This window comes from Rhinoderma darwinii, chromosome 8 (genome assembly GCF_050947455.1).
Source record: "Rhinoderma darwinii isolate aRhiDar2 chromosome 8, aRhiDar2.hap1, whole genome shotgun sequence".
Lineage (NCBI taxonomy): Eukaryota > Metazoa > Chordata > Amphibia > Anura > Rhinodermatidae > Rhinoderma > Rhinoderma darwinii.
Window position 1 is genome coordinate 81,629,030 of NC_134694.1, and position 25,971 is coordinate 81,655,000.

The following is a 25,971-nucleotide window of genomic DNA, read 5'->3' on the forward strand; positions in this document are numbered from 1 at the left end:
CATGCTTCCAGCAATTCGGCACCAGCCTGCTTCCAGTAATCCGGTTCCTGTCTACTACCGAGGTACCACCTGCCTGTCTCTGCCTAGCTTCTGTTTGGCCAGCAGCTACTCCGCCGGGACCACCTTAAGGGTTTGTGCACACGACCTCTTTTCAGATGTAATAGAGGCGTTTTACGCCTTGAATTACGCCTGAAAAAACGCCCCTAATACGCCTACAAACATCTGCCCATTGCTTTCAATGGGAATTATGATGTTCTGTTCCCACGAGCCTTTATTTTACGCTTCGCTGTAAAAAAACAGAGCGTAAAAAGACGCTCCGTAAAAAGAAGTAGCATGTCACTCCTTGAGGGTATGTGCACACACACTAATTACGTCCGTAATTGACGGACGTATTTCGGCCGCAAGTACCGGACCGAACACAGTGCAGGGAGCCGGGCTCCTAGCATCATACTTATGTACGATGCTAGGAGTCCCTGCCTCGCTGCAGGACAACTGTCCCGTACTGAAAACATGATTACAGTACGTGACAGTTGTCCTGCAGCGAGGCAGGAACTCCCTGCAGTGTGTTCAGTCCGGTACTTGCGGCCGAAATACGTCCGTCAATTACGGACGTAATTAGTGTGTGTGCACATACCCTGAGGCGTTTTTGGAGCTGATTTTCCATTGAACACTATGAAAAACGCCTCAAAAAACGCCTCAAAAAACGTCTGAAATAAAGCCTCAAAAGAAGCTCCAAATTTGATTCTCAGCTTCAAAAACGCCTTAAAATCAGAGGCTTTTTTCTCTGAAATCAGCTCCGTATTTTTCAGACGTTTTTTGTTAAGGCTGGGTTCACACGACCTATTTTCAGACGTAAACGAGGCATATTATGCCTCGTTTTACGTCTGAAAATAGGGCTACAATACGTCGGCAAACATCTGCCCATTCATTTGAATGGGTTTGCCGACGTACTGTGCAGACAACCTGTCATTTACGCGTCGTCGTTTGACAGCTGTCAAACGACGACGCGTAAAAATACAGCCTCGTCAAAAGAAGTGCAGGACACTTCTTTCAGACGTAATTTGAGCCGTTCTTCATTGAACTCAATGAAGAGCAGCTCAAAATTTACGGCTGTCAGAGAAGCCTCGCAAAATGCGAGGAGGAGCATTTACGTCTGAAACGAGGCAGCTGTTTTCTCCTGAAAACAGTCTGTCATTTCAGACGTAAAAGCCTGCTACCGTGTGCACATACCCTAAGCGTGTGAACATACCCTAAGGGTATGTTCACACGTAGAGTCAAAAACGTCTCAAAATACAGAGCTGTTTTAAAGTGAAAACAGCCCCTGATTTTCAGACGTTTTTTGAGCAACCCGCGTTTTTCGCTGCGTTTTCGCAGCGTTTTTTACAGACGTTTTTGGAGCTGTTTTCATTGGAGTCTATGAGAAAACGGCTCCAAAAACGTCCCAAGAAGTGTCCTGCACTTCTTTTGACGAGGCTGTAATTTTACGAGCCGTCTTTTGACAGCAACGCGTAAAATGACAGGTCTTCGGCACAGATCATCGTAAAGCCCATTGAAAGTAATGGGCAGATGTTTGCCGACATATTGGAGCCGTTTTTTCAGACGTAATACAAGGCGTAAAACGCCTCCATTACGTCTGAAAATAGGTAGTGTGAACACAGCCTTAGAGTTAGCGACCTGCCAGCAAAGACCAGATCCCTGCAGAGGGGTTAAAGGGTGAAGAACTGGGTGGTGGCCCTACGTCAAACCAGCAAACCTGCTGGTCATTACAGTTTGCTCAGACCCTGGACCCCGCTGGCAAACCCATGACGGCGGTTAAAGTCATGCAAGACGAAATGCGATACCTCCGATTATGCCATGATGCCAGAATTTAACTGCCACTTCCACCCCGCTATGATGGGGACTCCAAAACCTGTCGAGGCTTCCTCAATCAGTGCAAGAGTCACTTTAAATTGCATGCCCACCTATTCCCTACAGACCAGACGAAGATAGCATTCATCGTCTCCCTGTTGTCTGGCAAGGCCTTGGCATAATGCAAATCTGGGAACGTAAGGGATTGGAGTCCACTAATTTGCAGCTCTTTCTGGACACCTTCCGTACCGTTTTCTAAGAAACAAGCCGCATGTCCTCGGCCGCTGCTTCTATTCTTTCTTTTTGTCAAGCAAGTTCGATTGTGGGAGAATATGCCATAAAATTTTGTACTCTCGCGGCAGAGATTGCCTAAAATGATGAGGCTCTGGTGGCGATCTTCTGGCAAGGATTAGCCAGTAGGATCAAAGATGTGCTGGCAGGTCCTGATCTCTGGATGGACTAATTCTGGCGGCCACCTGCATAGACCTGAGGTTCTGGGAACGCTCCCAAGAAGCCCTACAAGAGAGAAAGTTCTCTAGATTAACACCTAACTTTTAATGACCCCTGCTTCCTCCAGCCTCTATTGCCTCTGAAAAGCCTGTGAAGGTTGATAGGGTCAGAATATTGGAGCAGGAGCAGCAGCAGAGACGCACAGCTAACTTGTGTATGTCATTCACTTTCCTCAGAAGCCAGGAAACTCCAGCACCTAGGGTTGATAGGAGAGACTACCCTAGGTGAACTAATGCCTTCTGTAAAATCCTCTCCTAAACTCTCAATCACAGTCTCTATCCTCGCTGGTGAAGCATCACATTCCGTCTCAGCCTATCTGGATTACGGAGTGACCGGGAACTTCATACACCAGGCCTTAGTAGACCACCTCCACTTGCTCATGATTCCTCTAGAAAAACCTCTAGCAGTGGCTTCCGTGAATGGTCATCCATTGCCAGATCCAATCTTATCCATCACTGAGCCATTGAAGGTACAAGTGCGTGCTCTACACTCTAAATTAATAGCTTTCTACGTTCTACCCGAGGCTATTAATCCAATCTTGCTGGGCTGACTATCTTGGCTTCGACAGCATGCTCCCATCCTAGACTGGAATTCTGGAAAAATTCTTCAGTGGGGATCCCATTGTCAACACGGCTGTCTGCCTCTGATTTGTCCTGCCCACCTCCAGTGTCTTGTTCTCTCTCTGATCTACCTCTGCAATTTACTTACTATTCTGATCTGTTCAGCAAGAAGGAGGCTGAAAACTTTCCTCTGCATCATCTATACGACTGTCCTGTCGAGTTGCTTGCTGGGACTTCACCTCTTCTTGGACGGGTATATCCTCTCTCTCAGCCTGAGACCCAAGCCATGTCGTCATATGTCAAGGAGCACCTTGAGAGGGGGTTTATTAGCAAGTGAACTTATCCAGCCGGAGCCAGGTTTTTCTTTGTAGGGAAAAAAGATGGATCCCTCCGGACCTGCATAGACTATCGTGGCCTGAATAAGATCACTGTCAAAAACAAGTACCCCTTTCCGCTGATCTCTGAGCTCTTTGACCGTATTCGTGGAACCAAGATTTTCACTAAGCTGGATCTCCATGGGACTTATAACTTGATCTATATCCGCAAGGGGGACGAGTGTAAAACCGCATTCAACAGCCGAGACGGACACTATGAATATCTCGTGATGCCCTTTGGATTGTGTAACAGTCCAGTTGTGTTAAAGAAATTTGTGAACGATATATTCCGGGATCTGTTGTATGTCTGCGTGGTGGTTTATCTGGATGACATCTTGATCTACTGTCCTGATCTGACGACACACCGGAAGCATTTTCACCAAGTCCTGTCGCGGTTAAGGCGGAACAACCTCTATGCTAAATTGGCAAAATGCATCTTTGAAAAGAATTCATTGCCCTTCCTGGGCTATATTGTCTCCAATCATAGACTCCAGATGGATCCAGAAAAAGTAAAGTCCATTCTTGATTGGTCTCGTCCTCAAGGTCTTCGTGCTTTACAGAGGTTTCCGGGTTTTGTGAACTTCTACAGACAATTTATCTGTTACCGCTCCCATCTCTGCCCTCACCAAAATGGAGCAAATGCTAAGGCTAAGAGTTGGCCCCCTGAATCTGAAATCTAAGCCTCCGTTCTACACCATTCAGATGACTCCCATCAGTTCTCGTCGGAGGTTGACGCCTCTTCCATTGGTGCTGGAGCACTCCTCTTCCAAAAAAACTCAAAGGGAAAAGCTGTCTTCTGTGGCTTTTTCTCTAAACTCTTCTCGGCAGCGGAAAGGAACTATTCCATTGGAGATCATGAACTCCTAGCCATCAAGTTGCCTCTAGAAGAGTGGAGACATCTGTTGGATGGGTCTGCACATCCAGTTGTCATTTAGACTGACCACAAGAACCTTGCCAACTTACAGTCAACACAACGTTTAAATCCACGTCAAGCCAGGTGGCCGCTTTTCTTAGCCAGGTTTAATTTTCAACTTAATTTTTGTCCAGCGAACAAAAACGTCAACGCAATGCTCTATCCCGCTCATTTGAGACAACCGACCATGAAGAGGATCTACAGCACATCATTGACCCCTCACGCATAATAGCTGTTACTCCTCTGCTGATCAAAGACATTCCTCCAGGGAAACCAATGTTCCTCCTGCAGACAGGAATAAGATTCTCTCCTGGGGTCACAACTACAAGTTGGCAGGTCATTCTGGCATTAAAAAAACACGGGATTTAATCACCCACCACTATTGGTGGCCCACGCTACCCAAGGATGTCCTAGACTTTGTCTCCACCTGTACCAAGTGTGCCAAAAACAAAATTGCTGCATATTTCCATGGATTTTATTACAGATTTTCCTCCCTCTGCTGGCTGCCCCACTGTCTGGGTTGTTGTAGATAGTTTCTCCAAGATGGCACATTTCACGCCTCTGTCTGGTTTCCCTCAGCTCCTCGCCTGGCAAGTCTCTTCATTCAGCATGTCTTTCGTCTGCACGGATTGCATCTCCACATTGTTTCTAATCGTGGCGTCCAGTTCACATCCAAATTCTGGAGAGCTCTGTGTAAACTTCTGGACATAAATCTGGACTTCTCTCCTGCGTACCATCCACAATCCAATGGCCAAGTTGAATGAATTAATCAAATGCTCGAAAACGATCTCCGCCATTTCGTATCAGCTCAACAGGACAACCGGGTACATCTCCTTTCGTGGGCTGAATTCTTGTATAATAATCATACAAGTGAATCCACTGCTACTTCTCAGTTTTTCATAGTTTACAGCCAACTTCCTCATGTGCCTCTCCCTGTGCCTGCTATCTCCGAAGTTTCCACAGCCAATGTTTCCTACGGAAACTTTCTCCAGATTTGGCACCAAACCAAGTCAGCGATCTTGCAGGCGATGGCGAGGATGAAGAAATACGCTGATAGGAAGAGAGGGCCAACTCCTCAATTTCCCCTTGGAGCTAAAGTCTGGTTGTCCTCTAAGAATATTCGCTTAAAGGTTCCGTTCTACAAATTTGCTCCCAGATTTCTCAGTCCCTTTAACCCCTTAGTGTCTAAGCCTGTTTTGGCCTTGTGGACACAGCCGATTTATGCAAATCTGACATGTGTTAATTTATGTGGTAATAACTCCAGAATGCTTTTGCCTATCCAAGCGATTCTGAGATTGTTTTCTCGTGACATGTTGTACTTTATGACACTGAAAAAATTTGGTTGTTAAATTCAATATTTTGTAAAAAACACCAAAATTTAGAGAAAATTTGCAAAAATCTGCATTTTTCTAAATTGTAATGTATCTGCTTGTAAAATAGATCGTAATACCACACAAAATATTTACTAGTTAACATTTCCTATATGTCTACTTTATATTGGCATCGTTTTTTTAATGTCCTTTTATTTTTCTAGGACGTCACAAGGCTTAGAACTTTAGCTGCAATTTCTCGCATTTTCAAGAAAATTTCAAAATGCTATTTTTTCAGGGACCAGTTCAGTTCTGAAGTAGCTTTGAGGGCCTTATATATTAGAAAGTCCCCATAAATCACCCCATTTTAAAAACTGCACACCTCAAAGTATTCAAAACAGCATTCAGAAATGTTATTTTAACCCTTTAGGCATTTCACAGGAAATAAAGCAAAGTAGAGGTTAAATTTACAAATTTCAATTTTTTTTTTACAAAATTCATTTGTAATACAGTTTTTTTTGTAACATAGAAGGTTTTACGAGAGAAACGCAACTCAATACTTATTGCCCAGATTCTGCAGTTTTTAGAAATATCCCACATGTGGCTCTAGTGCGGTAATGGACTGAAACACCGGCCTCAGAAGCAACGCAGCACCTGGTGGATTTGGACTGGTGGTGGTCTTGTGGTGCCAAAACAGTGGAAACCCCCCAAAAGTGACCCCATTTTGGAAACTACACCCCTCAAGGAATTTTTCAAGAGGTATAGTTAGCATTTTTAGCCCACAGGTTTTTTGCTAAATTTATTCGAACTGGTCTGTGAAAATGAAAATCGACTTTTTTTCTGAAAAAACATATAATGTTTTAGTTTTTACAAGGAATAAAGGAGAAAAAGCACCCCAACATTTGTAAAACAATGTCTCCCGATGACGGCAATACCCCATATGTGGTAATAAAGTGCTGTTTGGACCCACGGCAGGGCTCAGAAGGGAACGAGGGCCATTTGGATTTTGGAGCGCAGATTTTGCTGGAATGGTTTTCGGTGCCAAGTCGTGTTTGCAAAGCCCTGGAGGGACCGTAACAGTGGAAACTCCCCAAAAGTGACCCCATTTTGGAAACTACACCCCTCAAGGAATTTTTCTAGGGGTATAGTTAGCATTTTGACCCTACACAGTTTTTGCTGAATTTATGGGAATTATGCAGTGAAATTGAAAATCTACATTTTTTTTAATAAAATGTAGTTTTAGCTCAGATTTTTTCATTTTCACAATAGATAAAGCAGAAAAAACACCCCAATATTTGTAAAGCAAACTCTTCTGAGCACAGCAATACCCCATATGTGGTAATAAACTGCTGTTTGGACACATGGCGGAAGTTAGAAAGGACGGAGCGCCATTTGACTTTTGGAGCTCAAGTTTTGCTGGAATGGTTTGCGGCCCCATGTCACATTTGCAAAGCCACTGAGGGGCCAAAATAGTGCAAACCCGGCAAAAGTGACCCCATTTGGGAAACTATACCCCTCGTGGAATTTCTCTAGCGGTATAGTGAGCATTTTGACCCCACAGTTTTTTTGCTGAATTATTGGGATTATGCAGTGAAAATGAAAATCTACATTCTTTCCACTAAAATGTTGAATTTTTTTCATTTTCACAAGGAATAAAGGAGAAAAAGCACCCCAACAATTGTACAGCAATTTCTCCCGAGTACGGCAATACCCCATATGTGGTTATAAACTGCTGCTTGTATACACCGCAGGGCTCAGAATGGCAGGAGTGCTACTTGACATGTAGATTTTGGTTGATTGTTTTTTGGGCGCCATGTCGCATTTGCAGAGCCCCTGAGGTACCCGTACAGTAGAAACCCCTGAGAAGTGACTCCATTTTGGAAACTTTACCCCTCAGGGTAATCATCTAGGGGTGTACTGAGCATTTTGATCCCACAAGTGTTTCATAGATTGTATTAGAATAAGGCAGTGAAAATGAAAAATATTTTTTTTTCCCAAAAATATGTACTTTTGCACCCAATTTTTTTTTCCACAAGGGGTAATTTGTTACCCAATTTCTCCCGAGTATGGCAATACCCCATGTGTGGCCCAAAACTGCTGTTTGGGTACATGGCAGAGCTCAAAATGGAAGGAGTGTCATGTGGCTTTTAGAGCACAGATTTTGCTGGACTGGTGTATGGGCGCCATGTCGCATTTGCAGAGCATTCTTAGGTACCAGAGTAGAGTGTAAAACCATGAGAAGTGACCCAATTTTGTAAACTACATCCCTCAAGGCATTTATCATTTGCCTGGACATATGAAAGGGCCTAGGAGTGATTTTGGTGATTTTCGCAGCATTAGCCCACAATGGCAGGGCTCTGGGGTCAAATAGTAAAACAAACCCCCAAGTAGTGACCCCCATTTTGGAAACTGCAGCCCTGAAGGCATTTTATTAAGGGGTGTAGTGAGCATTTTGACCACACAGGGTTTTTTTTTTCTATTAGAAATTAACGCTCAGTGGATGGTGCAAAGTGAAAATTGCAAATTTCCACAGGTATGTGCCATTTTAGTGCATAATATTTTGTGCCCAGTTTGTGCCACTGAAGACAAATACCTCAAACTGTTAAGCGGGTTTTCCCGGGTATGGCGATGCCATATATGTGGACGTAAACTGCTGCTTGGGCACGCTGCAGGGCTCAGAAGGGAGGTAGCGCCATTTGGCTTTTGGAGCGCAGATTTTGCTTAATGGTAGTTTTTTGGGGGGTTTTGCTGGTATTTCAGTTTATTGTGTGGTGGCATATGTAAGCTGTGCGGAGTATATCAGGGCATAATAAGAGGGTATAATAATTGGGTAAATAAATAATTATCCACAGATGTGTGGCCGGTGTCGCACTGATAAATGGTGCCAGATCTTATCTGCTTTTGGACACTCTGCACATTTTGCATCGCCATATTCTGAGAGCCAGAACTTCTTTATTTTTTTCTCCACCGGAGCTGGGTGAGGGCTTATTTGTTGCGGGACAATCTGTAGATTTCATTGGTACCATTTTGGGGTACATGCGATTTTTTTTGATCACTTTGTATTTCATTTTTTTGGCAAGCAAGGTGACCAAAAACCTGCAATTCTGATGTGTTTTATTATTTTATTTTTTTACGGTGTTCGCCATGCGCTATGAATGACAATTTTAATTTATTCTGCGGGTCGGTACGATTACGGTGATACCATATGTATATAGTTTCTCTTATGCTTTGCAGCGTCTGAACGATAAAATCACTTTTGTTTCAAATAATTAATTTTTTGTGTCACCATATTCTGAGAGCCATAACTTTTTTATTTTTCCGTCAAAAAAGCTGTGGGCGGGCTTATTTTTTGCGGGACGGGCTGCAGTTTTTAATGGTATAATTTTGGGGTACATGCAACTTTTAGATCCCTTTTTTTTAATTCTGTTTTGCGAGGGGTTGTGACTAGCAAACAGCGATTCTGGAATAGTTTTTTATTAATTTTTTTTACGGTGTTCACAATACGGGTAAAATTGCGTGATATTTTTATAGTTTGGGTCGTTACGGACGCAGGGATAACACATATGTGTACTTTTTTTATGTTTTTGGTTTTTTCCTATAATAAAAGACTTATTATAGGAAAAAAGGCTGTTATAGTGTTTTTTAACATGAAACTTATTTTTGTAACTTTTTTACAACATTTTTATTAACTTGTTTTAACTTTTTTTGTGTCCCACTAGGGAACTTGAAGACATGAAGCCCTGATCGCTATTCTAATACACTGCACTACCTACTAAGTGCAGTGTATTAGAGCTGTCAGCTATTCACTGACAGCAAGCCTATTAGGCTTCGCCTCCCGGCCTTAAAGGGCCAGTACGCGCACATTTGCAGAATAGCTGCAATTAGCCCATAATGCCTCTGGGCTATAAAAGGGGCTCTGCCCTCTCGATCATTGCCTGAGCGTTGTTGTGTTACCTTAAGTTTGTCCTTGCAAATGGTCTCCTAGTGTTTTCCAGTTCCCAGAGTTTCCCGTTCCTGCTGCCTGTACCCTGTATCCCATGCTACCGTGCCTCTGTGCCTTCAAGAGTTGGAGTCGTGTTGTGCATCTATTGTGTCGCACCCCGCCGGGTGTCTGTCCATTGTCGGAGCCTCATCTTAGCCTGAAACCACCACTACTGTCTACATTGCCTCAGGTACCCTTTCAGAACTATAGACTTTGCATTATACCTGTTTGGCCAACTGCTATCCCGCTACGCGGTATGGCCCAGTGGGTCCACACCCCGCGTCGTGACATTACGACGGTTTCTCGTGCCCTCTGGGTGCTTCCAGTAATCCGGCACCAGTATGCTTCCAGCATTTCGGCACGTGTGCTTTCAGCTATTCTGCACCAGCAGCAGTGTGCTTCCAGCAATCTGGCACCAGCATGCTTTCAGTAATCCGGTTCCTGTCTAATACCACGGTACCACCTGCCTATCTTTGCCTTGCTTCTGTTTGACCTGCAGCGACTCTGCCGGGACCACCTCAAGAGGTAGCGATCTGACAGTCTCCCCGCAGTGAAGGCCAGATCCCTGTAGAGGGGTTAAAGGGTGAAGACCGGGGAGGCTGCTTAGACAACGCCCTTAGAGGTGGCCCTACGCAAATCCGTGGAGTAGGCCAGTGGGTCCGCACACCTGCTGGTTGTTACAGTCGGCAACGGTCTGGCTGGAGATTCTGCTCCTGGAGAAGCCCCTGACGTCACTGTCTATATATGGACAGAGACATCAGGGGCTCCTCCAGGAGCGGAATACCCGGCAAGAGCGTCAGCAACGCTCATTGTATACTGATTGACATTGATGAGTTCTTCACGTGTCGGGCGAAGAATCCACTCCAGGAGGAGCCCCTGACCTCACTGTCCATATACAGTGATGTCAGGGGCTTTTGGACAGTCATATGGACAGTGACGTCAAGGGCCTTTTTCCAAGACAGGAGTCCCCGATCAGAGAGCTTGCATTGCTCTGGCCGGGGAATCCATAGTTGAAAGCCCGACATCACTGTCCATATATGGACAGTGACGCCAAGGGCTTCCCCGGGCTCAGCGCTGTGCCCGGTGAGTCCTCGACGAGTGGACAGTGAATGCTGAAGCAGGGAGCGGACGGTTCCTTGCTTCAGCATTGGATTCAACTGTATCTGCGTCCAATGGGAACATTAGACAAATTTCTCAACTTCTTGCATTGCAGAATATTTTTCCCATAAACTTACATAATCTGAAGCGTATTTTTAAGTATAAGGCAAATACTCTATGTGTGACTGCATTCTTAATGTTGTTTTACTTGAGAATAAGGGCCATTTTACACCGGCATATTTTCCTACCAGGATTCTAACGCCCATACAGCAATATAGCATGTCAATCGGCACTCATTTGCTCCATTTAAATGGAGCAATGATCAGATGTACGAATGATCATTGATACGATCGTTCAACCCGATACATTTGCATCTTGTTGGCATCTTGTTGGCAGCACAGCCCCTGTTTACGCACGAACATTTTTTTGGCTTGCATAATAGATCTGATCACTGCTGTGTTTACACAAGCCAATAATCGGGAACAAGCGCTCTCATTGGCCTGTAAAAAAAAGCATTGTTGTGGGGATAAAGCAGAGTTGCCGCAGAGCTTAAAGGGTAAACCATTTTTGGAGAACAGCTCCTGAAATAAACATATGATACACTGTACATAAACAGTTGACCTTTTGTAAGGTTGTTCTCTTGTACTGAACTTAAGTTACAGTCTATATCATAACCCAGAGATTCATTTATAATTCTGCTTGTGGCTATTGGAAACAGTCAACAAGCATGCCAACATAAACAGCTGAGCTCAAATAATGCACTGGGACGGTTATTTTTCCTCCGAGTATTGTACAGTGCTTCCTAGAAATGAGCAAGCTCTGTGCAGACATTGAGCCAGCAAGGAATGCTGGGATAATTCAGCTCTGAAGCCGACAGACCTGTGAATGTATATCTGGGATATAACACAGGATATAACACAAGATCAGTACTTGATAAGTACTACAATATATTTGCACAGTTGCTGATTAATTCTGTATATAAACTGTTTATAGATGGAGATACGCTTTAGGGCACATTTTCTTGTGAGTTGACGTTTTAATTATTAATAGTATACATTTTGGGAAATAAATAATGAACTCAAATTGTCTACTTTAATTCAAATAACAAAACTTGTCTCTGCCTTATTCTGTCTTGCAGAGAAATCTCAATATCACATTGATATAAAAAAATAAGAATGGTAGAAATTGGTAGAATTTATTTCTACTAGAAACCATTCTCTAAAAGCTTTCATTTTTTTTTCCGATAGAAAATCACCAGTTTATTTTCTGTTATTGGGCTTCAGTATTTTTTCTTGATTTTATGTGACACATATTGTTTCAATGATGTCATATGAGTCAGAGGCCATCAAAACACAAGAAAGAGTAAGTGCACTTCAAGGCTGTGACTGCTGTCTATTAATAATATTCAATTGGACATTGATGTAAGCAGAGAAAAACAGAAAAAGCAAGGACAAAGTTTTGCAATTATTTCCATGAAGGAGGGAGAAAAGGGAGAAAATATTAACCAGAATGCTTTGCACTGTCTATTTTAGTTCCCCTTGCTGTTAAAGCTGAGGCTATCATGAAACGTCAGATCTAATCATGCCTAATCCCATTGTGTGTTCTCTTCTTAGTTGTGCTCTGTCACTTTGGATAATAGTGACAAAAAATAATAAGGAACCAGCATTTAGGAGGCCATTATTTAACGTTTTATAGTTGCGAGAAGTTGAATAAATGACTTTAGGAAGCTTAGAGGAGGCTTTATATAACAGCTCTATTCAGTTAGGTGAGCGAAATGATGAAAAGTTTCTAACTTCTGTAACTAAATAATAATCAGCGTAATATATCAACCATTGAAAGGCTATATTTAGATTAGAGTGTGCCCATCCTCACGTGTGGTATAGTTAATAGGCAGTGGCACCAAAGAACTAGACACACCAAGGGGTTGACTGTGTCATTTTTTTATTCCTGTGTTTCAGGTTTCATTAATCTTCGTCAACCTTGATGTGTCCATAGTAAATGATCTATACATAATGATTCTTTTTATTTAAGTTTATTTATTTTTTTCTTAATTTCCTCGGCGATGCTGAAGATTTCTGCCTCTCACTTGCAGAGACGCTACTGGGACCCTGTGGTGCATTTTCAAAGGCAGAGCATGGTCACGTTCTCCAGACTCAGCACAATGATGTTGTGCCAGAGGAATAATCTCAGAGCCCATGGCATGGTACAGAACTGAAACTACAGACGCTCAAAATTCAAGAGAATTTATAACGTTTAGTAAAACCTATGATCACGTTGCTGCCAATGCCGACCTTATTGTATTGAATGTATCAACATGTAATCATAATATACTGGATGTAACATACATCAATTTATATAGGAGCTAGTCTAATATACATTATTTTAAGCAAGAGTTTTTGATCAATTTGACCTTCATGTAACAAAAGGTAATTATTAGTGAAAATCCCTGCTATGTTGAATGAAGCATCTATTAGGATATAAGTATATAAAACAGCAACAACCTCTTCAGTTCTGAATATTTTGTCCTTAATAGTCATCTCCATTCAGCAAAATGTAAGCAAAATGTAAGCATTCATAAAGCAATTATGAGTTTATAAGTTGTTTTTTTTTTGCATATAGTTATCTGTTCTGACTATTTCAATTGCAAAGACATAAGGTAAAGCTCAGATTTTTCTAAAACACTGATTCATATGGTATTCATGAAAGAAAAAATGTGGCATATACCATTGGATGCAGTAATAAGGAGGTATACCTCTTTAAAGGGGTTTTACAGTCCCTAAAAATTGATAACCAACTCCCGGGACCCCCGCCGATCAGCTGTTTTGAAGGGTGTGCAGCGTTCATACGAGCGCTGCTTCCCCTTCATTTCTACTTGCCCACGGCTAATCGTCTACACAAATGTAGCGGCGATTCACAGTACTGCAGCCTTCTTCCATTCACTTCAATGTGAAAAGGCTGCAATACTGTGAACCGCCACTACATCTGTGTCGACGATTTACAGTGAGCAAGTAAAAATGAAGGTAAAGCAGCGCTCAGACGAGCGCTGCACCCCCTTCAAAACAGTTGATTCTCAGGGGTCCCAGGAGTCGCACCCCGAGCGAACAGCTATTGATGGCCTATCCTGAGAATAGGCCAACAATTTTTAGGGAAAACCCCCTTAATACAGTTCTGTATAGAGGCCACATGTCGCGGCACTAGTCCCTGTGGTTGCAAATTACAAGACTGTAGGAACTTTGTGTTCCACAATACTAACACGGATTTCCAGGGCACATGAGGCCTATCGCCTTTCAAACCCTGTAAATAAAATTGCAGTAAGACTAATGTAGTTCAGTAAGTGTAATTAAAATAGACAATTTTATTTCTGTGGATACAAATACAGCCCTAATGTTTTTTTCATATGGGTTGATAAAATATGCTATATGGACAAAAGTATTGGGACAGTATTGGCACATTTTAGTCATTTTATTCAGGTGCTTCCTTCAGTCTCATTGCCGCATGTGTGTAAAATCGAACATCTAGCCATGCAGTCTACCTTTACAAACATTTGTGATAGAATGTGTCATTCTACAGAGCTCACTGAAGTCGAGTGTGGTACTGTAATAGGATGCCACTACTGCAACAAGTCAGTTTGTGAAATTTCTTCCCTCCTAGATATTCCACGATAAACTGTGAGTGGTATTTTTACAAAGTGGAAGCGTTAAGGGTATGTTCACACGTAGTCAACAAAAACGTCTGAAAATCCAGAGCTGTTTTCAAGGGAAAACAGACCCTGCTTTTCAGACGTTTTTTTACCAACTCGCATTTTTCGCGGCGTTTTCACGCCGTTTTCGCAGAGTTTTTTACGTCCGTTTTTGGAGCTGTTTTCATTGGAGTCTATGAGAAAACAGCTCCAAAAACGTCCAAAGAAGTGTCCTGCACTTCTTTTGACGAGGCTGTATTTTTACGCGTCGTCGTTTGACAGCTGTCAAACGACGACGCGTAAATAACAGGTCGTCTGCACAGTACGTCGGCAAACCCATTCAAATGAATGGGCAGATGTTTGCCGACGTATTGTAGCCCTATTTTCAGACGTAAAACGAGGCAAAATACGCCTCGTATACGTCTGAAATTTGGCCGTGTGAACATACCCTAAGGAACCACAGCAACTCAGCCTCAAAGTGGCAGACCAAGTAAAGTTACAGAGCAGAGTCGCCGAATGCATAAAAGTCACCAACTCAATAACTACAGAGTTCCAAACCTCCTCTGGCATTAATGTGAGCACAAAAACGGTGTGCCGGGAGCTTCATGGCATGGGTTTCCATGGCCGAGTAGCTGCATGCAAGCCTTACATCACCAAGCACAATGCCAAGAGTCAGATCGAGTGGTGTAAAGCACAACGCGTGATGAATCACACTTCAATATCTGGAAGTCTGATGAACGAGTCTGGGATTGGCGAATGGCAGGAGAATGTTACCTGCCTGACTGCATTGTGTCAACAGTAGGGATAATACTATGGGGTTGTTTTTCAGGGGTTGGTCTAGACCCCTTAGTTCCAGTGAAGGGAAATCTTAGTGCTTCACCATACCAAGACATTTTGGACAATTGTAGCTTCTAACTTTGTTGCAACCGTTTGGGGAAGACCCTTTTCTGTTCCAGCATGACTGTGCCCCAGTGAACAATGCAAGGTCCATAAAGGCATGGTTGGGTGAGTTTGGTGTGGAAGGACATGACTGGACTACACAGAGCCCTGACCCCAACCCCATCAAACACCTTTGGGATGAACTAGAATGGAGATTGTGAGATAGGCCCTCTCGTCCAACATTAGTGTCTGACCTCACAAATGCTCTTCATGATGAATGGGAAAAAATTCCCAACATTTTGTAGAAAGTCTTCCCAGAAGAGTGGAAGCTGTTTTAGCTGCAAAGGGGGGGGGGGGGGACTCTATATTAGACTGTCTCCTTCTTCCCCCCACACCTTATCCACAGGCATTAAAGAATTTATTTACGTCAGACCGGGTGAGTGCAGCTTATTTCTCTCTACTCACATTGTGTAATTTATGGTCTTATCTACCAAGCCTAGCACCTCCCTAGGCCCATACCGCAGCCCATGTTGCGCTTCCGTAGGCAGTATACTGCCGAATGTCCAGAGGACTACTGTTCATAGCAGTGCCAACTGATTTTCTTTTACTCTAGCAACTCCATATTAATGCCTATAGATTTAAAATGGGATGTCACAAATGCTCCTGCAGGTGTAATGTGTGGGTGCCCCAATACTTTTGTCCATAACATGTATGTTTAGCCTATATTTTGTCTAAATCCCATCTTCATTAATCAGGATGATAATAACATGATATATAATGGTACGTAACTAAAGAAGTATTCTTTTAAACCAGATTATAGGATCTATTATCCCCTTCCACTGTTGCATGCTCTAGATTTGAAATGTAATGTCCTGTGTGATAGATCTAAATCTATCAATTATCATATGTCCGACAAAACTGAGCAAGACCCAAACATTCTGATTTTTACTCTGTAACCTGCTTGAGGGTATGTTCACACGGCCTATTTACGGACGTAATTCGGGCGTTTTTGCCCCGAATTACGTCTGAAAATAGCGCCTCAATAGCGTTGACAAACATCTGCCCATTGAAAGCAATGGGCAGACGTTTGTCTGTTCACACGAGGCGTAATTTACGCGCCGCTGTCAAAAGACGGCGCGTAAATGGACGCCCGCGTCAAAGAAGTGACCTGTCACTTCTTTGGCCGTAATTGGAGCCGTTATTCATTGACTCCAATGAATAGCAGCGCCAATTACGCCCGTAATTGACGCGGCGTTCAAGCGCCTGCACATGCCGTTACGGCTGAAATTACGGGGATGTTTTCAGGCTGAAACATCCCCGTAATTTCAGCCGTAACGGACACCCTCGTGTGAACATACCCTTATAGTTATCCACTTTATTACTATATCTATCAGCAGAGTTGTTACTTTGAGTAGGTATGTTCTGCATTAGCAGGAAATCTTGTTGGTATTGATTCCACGTTTACAGCATATATAGACAATTTGCTGCAACTATCCTGCTCTTCACTAAAATATAATTTTTAATTATAACAATTATTCAAAGGAGTCTATTTTGTAGACAAATGAGTCAAATAAACACATGTACTGAAGAAGCTTCTACAAATAACTATAGCATGGCAAAAATATTAAAACCTAAACAATAAATTCCAACCCAGTAATTATAACTCAATACTTGAAAATTTAGGTCCAACTGCAGGTAACCTTAAAACCAATGCACCCGCATGGCACACAGATATTGAGATTTGTTCAGCAGGGGCTAAAGTTGTGGATCAATTTCCTTCTCCTGATACAGTCTGAGTCAAACATTGATTTTCTAATATTTTAGTCATGGAATAAAAGTCATCAGTAATCACCAGCACTCCAATGTAAGGACCCTGATAAACACCACCCAATGTCTCAGCTCCCTAGACTCTCTAAATGGGTGGGATTTGGAGGCCAGTAGTAGTTGCACCTGATAGCTTTCACTAGTGCTTTAATCGCTGGAAAAAATAAATTTCTATACATAAGAACTGGCATCGAACATCTGGTTACTTGGGGGAGAATGCAATCAACCCAAGAAATTCAAGTACTTACTACATTTTAGTTGATCGAGTATATAAAGTGTACACTAAATCTAAAAAAAAAAAGAGATTACAGAAAGCCGGACCATATACTAAATAAAATAAAAGTCTGAAAACCCCTACAGAATATATTTCCTGTAGACAAACATAAACTAGTCTTTATTATTGGAATGGAATATTTAATTTATGTATATTCTGGATATATGAATATAACAAGAAAGATATAAAAAACAAAACAAAAAAAAAACAACAATTACCTTTGTGTGTCCCGGTTGCTTAATATTTGCCAGCCTGAGAATTTGTAATGCAACCATTACAGTCTATGCGGGCTTGTCTTGGAAACGTTCAAAGGCCTGGTCCCCATGCTACATCTCAGCATTACTGTATGCTATTCAAATGGCCCTTACGTTTTCTGCAGGTCGTCCCAGGGCTCTCAGGCATTCGCAGGACAGTAATGTCATTTAGTTAACATAATTCAGATGTGTCATAAACCTTTCAAATCACTGTTCAGCATGTTGACCAAAAGCACGGATTAAGACTTACATTGTAATGACGCTTTAAATCTTTTAAACTGATCTACTCCCATCAGTGTTAACTAACGCCCTATATATGACCTGCAGTGGGATAAGCTTCATATTCTTGAACATGTTTTTTTCCTACAGTGGTCCAAACCTGAAAACTGTTTATTTCTATATCATTTATTTACATAGGTGATTCCATAGTGCGGCTAGTGTATGGCTTTATATTTGCAAAAGGTCTTAAAGGGGTTTTCCCATCAGTGACATTTATGGCATATCCACAGGATATGTCATAAATGTCAGATAGATGCGGGTCTCACCTCTGGGACCCGCAACTATCTCTCGAATGGGGCCCCCTAAACCCTGTTCTACCTCTCTGTGTCCGGGTGACGTGTGATTCCTGACCATGAAGAAGAAAACAGCGTAGCTCACTAAGCTGTGCTGTTTCCAGAAGTCCCATAGTAGTAAATGGCAGTTACGGAAACAGCGTAGCATGCTCGCTCATACAGGGTAGTCTGTCAGTCACTATGTGAGAGCATCCTTCAGACTCATAAACCTCATACACATGAACAGGGATTTAAATCAATAACTTTTAAGTTATACTAAAGGTTTTCCCACTAAAGTATACATTAATCTGCACAGCTACTCATGCTCTATGACAAGTTTTGCACAGATAGGACAGCAAGATCAACATGACAGATCTGCTGCAATAATACACTGACGTAACTAATTCATGCCTGGCTTCTATTTCTTTGTATAATAAAAGTAATGCTATACAATGATTGACTGCCAGTATGAAACATCTAAAATGTGTATTGTAAAGAGCTTATGTGGCTGGAACCTAGTCATTGAAAACTTCTAAGGCTATGTTCACACGGAGTATTTTGGGGGAGGAATATCTGCCTCAAAATTCCGTTTGGAACTTTGAGGCAGATATTCCTCTCCCTGCACGCCGATTTTCGCGGCAATTATCGCGCCGTTTTTCGCCCGCGGCCATTGAGCGCCGCGGGCATAAAACAGCGAGAAATACGCTTTCTCCTGCCTCCCATTGAAGTCAATGGGAGGTCAGAGGCGGAAGCGCCCGAAGATAGGGCATGTCGCTTCTTTTTCCCGCGAGGCAGTTTTACTGCTCGCGGGAAAAAGACGCCGACACCTCCCATTGAAATCAATGGGAGGCGTTCTCGGGCCGTTTTTGCCGAGTTTTGCGACGCGGTTTCCGCGTCAAAAAACTCGGCAAAATACCACGTGTGAACATAGCCTTAAGGCGTCCTTCACACAAACTTTTTTTTTCAGCATTTTAAAACACATTTAAAAAAACTTCATGAGTTTCATGCGTTTTTGGTGGCGCTTTATGTTCACACAGAGTTTTTTGAAGCGGAAACCGCGCCGCAAAACTCGTCAAAAACGGCCTGAAAATGCCTCCCATTGATTTCAACCCCTGCGAAAATCAGCATGCAGGGAGAGGAAAATCTGCCTCAAACTTCCAAAGGCTGGGTTCACACGACCACTTTAACGTCCGTAATCGACGGACGTATTTCGGGCGGAAGTCCCGGACCGAACTCAGTGCAGGGAGCTGGGCTCCTAGCATCATAGTTATGTACGATGCTAGGAGTCCCTGCCTCTCCGTGGAACTACTGTCCCGTAGTGAAAACATGATTACAGTACGGGACAGTTGTCCAGCAGAGAGGCAGGGACTCCTAGCATCGTACATAACTATGATGCTAGGAGCCCGGCTCCCTGCACTGAGTTTGGTCCGGGACTTGCGGCCGAAATACGTCCGTCGATTACGGACGTTAAAGTGGTCGTGTGAACCCAGCCAAACAGAAGTTTGAGGCAGAAATTCCGCCTGCAAAAAACTCTGTGTGAACATAGTTATAACTGGGTCCCTACTGCAAAAATAAATCAAAGTAATACAAATAAGTGAGTTGAAAATAAATATTTACTATGCTTTCTTCCTTATTTTGTGTGGGGTGGGGCACAACCTCACAATACAATAAAGTCCAATCCAATTTAATACAATACAGTACAATAAAGTCCAATACAATATAGTACAGTATAATAGAGTACAATACAATATGATACAGTACAATCCAATATAATACAATACAGTACACTAAAGTCCAATACAATATAGTACAGTACAATAAACAATATAATACAATCCAATATAATACAGTACAAAACAATATAGTACAATACACTATAATACAATATAATACAATACAGTACAATATAACACAATGCAATACAATACTATAATACAATATAATACAGTACAAAACAATATTGTACAATATAACATAACACAGTACAATACAATATAACACAGTACTATATAATATAATACCATATAATACAGTACAATATAATAACACAGTACAATATAATATAACACAGTACAATGCAATACAATACAATATACTATAATACAGTACAATATAATATAATCGCGCTCTTATTTGACGCGTTCTATCTGCAGACACACACCGCCTAACATTCAAAGTCAATTAGCCCCACCTAGCGGGGACTGAGAGATTTGAATGATGGGGAACCAAAGTGGCTTAATACTTCGCTTCCGGGGGACTTAGTTTGCCGTGCACCGGAACAATTGTGACGTCGGTGATTGCGGATTCACAGTTATAGTCCGATGTGCTGAGATCCGCTCATAACTGGCGCGTAGCGGGACAGTGCGGGGAGCTGTGGCCATGGCGTCTTACGTGAGTATAAAAATCTGCCCGTACTTTATATAGAGCTGCTCGTGTTCAGCACGTTTATGCGCTGGTCACGTGTTTATCGGAGGACCGTGATATTCTTATTTGCAGTGCAGCTATATACTATCTATTCTACTGCTCCCTGTTATCAGACATTTCGCGTTAGGTAGATGCTGACTAGTGTTTGTCAGGGTCACTCACCGGAAGTCCAGTTCATGTTGTAAATAGCGTCACACTCATTCCCGATTATTCCATCCATTATAATGGTGAACAACACTATAAAGAACCTGTGCTATTCCTCCTAACATACAATCCGTCGATCAGCAGAAATAGCGGTCACATAGAAGGGAATGCGACTGCACAGGGTTTTGTTTGTAGTCTGTAACCATGGAGACACATAGTAGCTGTAGACACAGAACGGTGGAATATTTTTAATTGGGACTGGCTACAGTGGCAGAGACTAATAGCATGACGGCATCTGTCGTGTGTGAAGCCAGGAAAGGCTCATCAAAGCCAAAGATGTATATATTAGTGTCATCGCTCTGCTGTTGTAGTGATCGGCGGCGTCTGGAGCCTCCTGCGTCTCTGACATCATAAGATGGAATTATACGGATGTTCCTCTGAAGCCATTTTTACTGGACACCGCGGCAGAAGTTTTCCAGTTTCCTGGCGTAGAAAAGTTGCAAAAGGCCCAGAAGTCACAATTTGCAGAGACATTTGTGACTTTTGGACAGTTTCTACCAGTGTGCAGGACTAGTATAAAGGGGTGGGGCCAACAAATGGACTATAACTTATGCAAGAAACTAGCAGAAGTCTAAATTGCACTCTGGGGCGTAACAAGGCAAAGGCCTGTTCTGGATCCCATACCACCCTCCCATCCCCCATAGGTCAATAAAATAAAAAACGTATTCACCTCGGACTCCCTCAACAGGATGTGCTGCATACAAGGCTCTGAGCGATCGTATGTGACGCAGCTCTCAGAACGTTGAGTGCTGCGGCACATGTAAGGATGCTGCTCGCTGTCATGCCGAAAGGACCTGGGGGCGGCGTTGAGGTTAGTACATTTTTTTTTTTTTTTCATTTTATGTCCGATTGGGTGGGGTGAAGGGGGATGGGTTGCGGTCACACTCCCACAAAGGTGGTGCACGTTCGTCTCTTAATATAAGTGTCACGTACTCCATGGCATATGATACACCAGTCATAAAAGACCCACTGGGGTAGATTTAAAGTCTAGTTCTGAGTCAAGGTCTTTAGGCTCGGCTGAATGCAGCATGTATGGAGACCGTCTCCCTGAGAAGCGATGTGCCTCAAAATCGGACTCCATGCCGGTTTAGGATTGTCCCTACTTCTATCATGGTTTACAGACAATGACAACCGTTCTTTTCATAGCATTGCAGTGTGTTTTAGCATTGCATCCCAAACACTGCTTAAAGGGAAGGTGTCATGATTTTTTATTTTATTTATTATATTGCTTTTAATATAATGTAAACAAAAATGTTATTTATTTTGTTGTCACTTTCTACTTTTTAATGTATTCATACTTTTACTTCTCTATGGGGGCTGCCATTTTTTTTTCATCTCTGTATGTGTCGATTAACAACACATACAGAGATGGAATACGGCAGCCACAATGCAGAGGGCACAATGAACGGGAGCCGTCCATTGCCTCTGCTATCTGGCTCTGTACTGCGCAGACGCAGGTCAGTCACACAGCAGAGAAGCCGGTTTGTTGGGAGATAGCAAGCGCCATTATGAAGACCAGCTGCACTGCAGGTAGTCTCTCTCTCTCCCCCTCCCCCTAGATGTGTGTGCGGAGCTAAGCTTGTCAGATGTAACAGACTGAGTGGGTGTGTGTCTGTGTAGCACATGTGGCGTATGCACGGGCGCCGCTGATACTTCATAGCCGCTTATCAGCTGTTTTGAAGAATCAGCGGCGAGCACCCCCCCATACACACACACACACACAACTCCCCCTAAACATGCAACTATGCCACACACACAACCCCCCACCCACTGTTCTTTTTTTACGCAACACTTTTTTTTTTAAAAACCGCTTGAGTAAAAAACTAACGGCTCGCTTTCCCATTGACTCAACCGTTTTTTTAAAACGCATGTGTAAAAAGCGCATTGTATCTACTAGCAGCGCACATTACCAATTATGTAAATAAAAAGTGTAAGCAAGCGTTTTTTTATGTGGTTTTTGGCAAGTAAAATGCGCAAAAAATACGTGTCAAATACACGCCGTGTGAACCTGTCAACTGAAGTCATTCACTTCACATTCATCATTCTAAGGGCATGTTCACAAGCAATTTTTTCGGGCCTTAAACGTCCCGAATAACGGCTGGAAAAATCGGAAGCAGAACGCCTACAAACATCTGCCCTCTGGTTTCAATGGGAAATACGGCGTTCTCTTCCGACGGGGCGTTTTTTACGTGGCTGTTTTCCAAAAACGGCACGTAAAAAGACGCCTGCCAAAAAGTGCATATCACTTCTTGGTACGTTTTTGGAGCCGTTTTTCACTTACTCTATAGAAAATCGGCCGTAAAAAACAACGCCAAAAACACGAGTTTGAGTAAAAAATGGCTGAAAATCAGGATCTGGTTTCCCTTTTGAGTAAGCGTGTGAACATACCCTTAGCCTTTTGGTGTGTTCTATAGCTTCTGACAGCTGCAGAATCACACCCAAAATGGCAGCCGGACACTGCTTAACAATTTGAAGACACCTTTTCTTGGTTTGTAGGAGGGGGGCGGTGAGATTCCCTCCCACATTTACGGCAGCTGTGAGTCAGGTTGCTTTCTTTGCCTTATTCACCTTGCTGTAATTCTGGGAAGTGCTCCCTCTGGTGGCCAACATAGGAAAACATGTAAAATTATCATTTAATATTTAATACTTTCCACCATGTGGAAGAAAAAAAAAATACTGCAAAAAACGTACAAATATAATAGAAATAAGTTACTTTAAAAAAAAAAGTTTAATTCGCGACACATTCCCTTTAACTTGATTCTATATTTGTGTCACCGTTCACTAGGACTTCCGGACTGATGTGGACCTGGCATGCAGGGCCGCTGAAGAGTTTGTGAGTCTGTATTACGAAACCATTGACAAGAGGAGAAGGGTAAGCTGCATTGTGTTCATATTCTATTGCGACAGAACCTATAGTAATAAAATCACAGCAGATGGCACAAAGTCACAGCTTTTACATAAGGAGAGGTATGCAGAAGCGTTTTAAAGCTTTTTAATTTTATTTTTTTGCAGCAACTCACAAAACTGTATATGGATACCGCAACTTTGATCTGGAACGGAAATCCGATTTCTGGACAGAGTGCTCTTATCGAATTTTTCGAAATGTTACCGTCAAGCTTATTTTCGGTGAATATGTTCGATTGTCAGCCGGTCCACGGTAAGAAGTAATACTTTACTGATCAAGGCTTTAATTTAAAGAGGCCCTGTCACCAGTGTGTGTGTATATATGTATATGTGTGTATGTATATATATATATATATAATGTGTTCAAAGGTTTACACAGCATTTAACATGCCCCTCTCAAAACTGTCCGTTTTAGCATTGTCTAAAGAGAAGTTCTGATATGACGTGCGCTGTATGTAAATTACCAAGGATGAGTCCAACGGCATCCTGCACATGCTCAGTGCTCGCATGAAGCCGAGGCCAGTACACCCAGACTCCTAGGACTCTTCTCTGGTCATTTACATACAGCGTGCGCTGTATTCTAACTTCATTTTAGACAAGATGCTAAAACGGACAGATTTGAGAGGGGCATGTTTAGGCCACTAAACCCCAGCAGTATAACGTGCTGGTGGTATAGTTACAAGGTTCGGATAGCACTAGGTGTGCTGCTGGTTTAGTGACCGGTTGCCTTTACGTTGATGGCAGAGTAGACCAAGCCCTAGATCTGTTTTAATTTTGTATGAAGTATTGTGCAACCTGTAGTAAATATGCTCGCTCTTTTCTTTGAAGAACTGGCTACTCAAGGACAGAAGACGGTGCTGGTGGCTGTGCACGGATCTGTCAAGTTTGAAGGGAATAAACATCACTACTTTAACCAGATTTTCCTCCTGACGCTGCACACCACGCCAACAAACAGCGTGTGGAAGATTGCAAGCGACTGCTTTCGCTTCCAAGATTGGGCCAACTCATAGACTCATCATGCAGTATGAACTTGATTCACAGGTTTGGGGGGGGGGGGGGGGTTCGCTCTGAAGACTCAAATTTAGGAAAAGAGATTTTTTTCTTTCAATACAGCTGATTTAGAAGCTCTACTTGAAGTGATGTGTGTAATGTTTTGATAAATGTCTACATTTTACATCAAACAATATTTGTTATTTCTTGTTTTAATTTTATTACGATTTGTGTTTGTACATGGTGTGGATATTTCATGTTTTTTTTTTATATATAGATCAGACGGTCTAAAATGTGGGATTTTGTAACACCGCATATATCTCCTTACTGATGTGGTAACTATCATTTTCCGAAAGAAAGCTATAAATGAACACACTGAACAAGACCCTCCATTTCTACAATACACGTTGTGGCTTTGCTGTCTTTATTTATGTAATTCCTGTATTAGAAATCTTGTATATAGAGGCAAATATATGAAATCCATTGTTTGTGGCAGCAACTGTCTTTACTCCGCTGTTGTCAGGCCAGGATCACACACGCAGATTTGGCTCAGTTTTTTTAGCCAAACACAAGTAAGATGCATCTTTTCTTTTATACCACACTTTCCCGATGGATCCTCTTCTGGCTTAGGCTTAAAAAAAAAAAAACTCCATAGTCCAGGCAGCTGTTTTCAAGATATGGGTATAGCATCACTGCTAAGAAATTCCCTGTTGGGAGGATGGCACTACCCCTCACTAGATGTGAGAGAGTGCTCATGTCTGACAGGTTGCTTTTTGTAGTTCGAGAATTTCTCAAAGCTATTTATTTCTGCAGATTTTTGATCTATTAAGTATTCAGCTGTAAGAAAAATACATTACATCTTCAGAAATAATTTTCTAAGGTTATTGGGCACATCACTGTATGGGTTACAAACTGTTATACTGAGATGGGTTATGCTTTTCAAAGAAAATAATTGAATTTTATTTTTTATCAAATAAAACTCAAGTGTAAGAAGACCAGGTTGTCACGTAGCATAGACACTGGAATTTCTGCAACGGAATTCTGTGTGGAAATTCCACAGCATTTAGGCCCTGTTCACACTGAGTTTCTTGCTGCAGACACCGTGGCAAAAAACGGACGAAACTGCCTCCCATTGACTTTAATGGGAGGTGGAAGCGTGTTTTTTTATTTATTTTTTTCTTTCCTGCGGGCAAAAAAAAAGAACTCACGGGAAAAAGAAGCGACATGCCCTATCTTGGGGCATCTTCCGCCTCAAAAACCCCATTGAAATCAATGGGAGATGGGATAAAACGTGTTTTTTGGAAATAAAAACGCTTGCGGTTCCTTCCTTTGCCTTTTGTAAAAAGAGGCAAAAAAAAACGCGTTAAACGCCTGTGGGACAAAACCACTTAAA

At 42.3% G+C, this 25,971-nt stretch overlaps 1 protein-coding gene across 2 annotated transcripts; it reads left to right on the forward strand.

Moving 5' to 3' along the window:
- Positions 1-20,319: 20,319 nt before the first annotated feature.
- NXT2 (nuclear transport factor 2 like export factor 2) lies at positions 20,320-24,981 on the forward strand. Of its 2 annotated transcripts, XM_075835809.1 has the most exons (5): positions 20,320-20,447; positions 21,373-21,495; positions 23,470-23,556; positions 23,697-23,841; positions 24,417-24,981. In XM_075835809.1, exons 2-5 carry the CDS (start codon positions 21,451-21,453, stop codon positions 24,596-24,598), a joined length of 459 nt encoding a protein of 152 aa, XP_075691924.1. In that variant the 5' UTR covers positions 20,320-20,447; positions 21,373-21,450; the 3' UTR covers positions 24,599-24,981. The 2 variants fall into 2 exon arrangements, with proteins under 2 accessions (XP_075691924.1, XP_075691925.1); XM_075835810.1 differs by lacking the exon at positions 21,373-21,495.
- Positions 24,982-25,971: the final 990 nt, after the last annotated feature.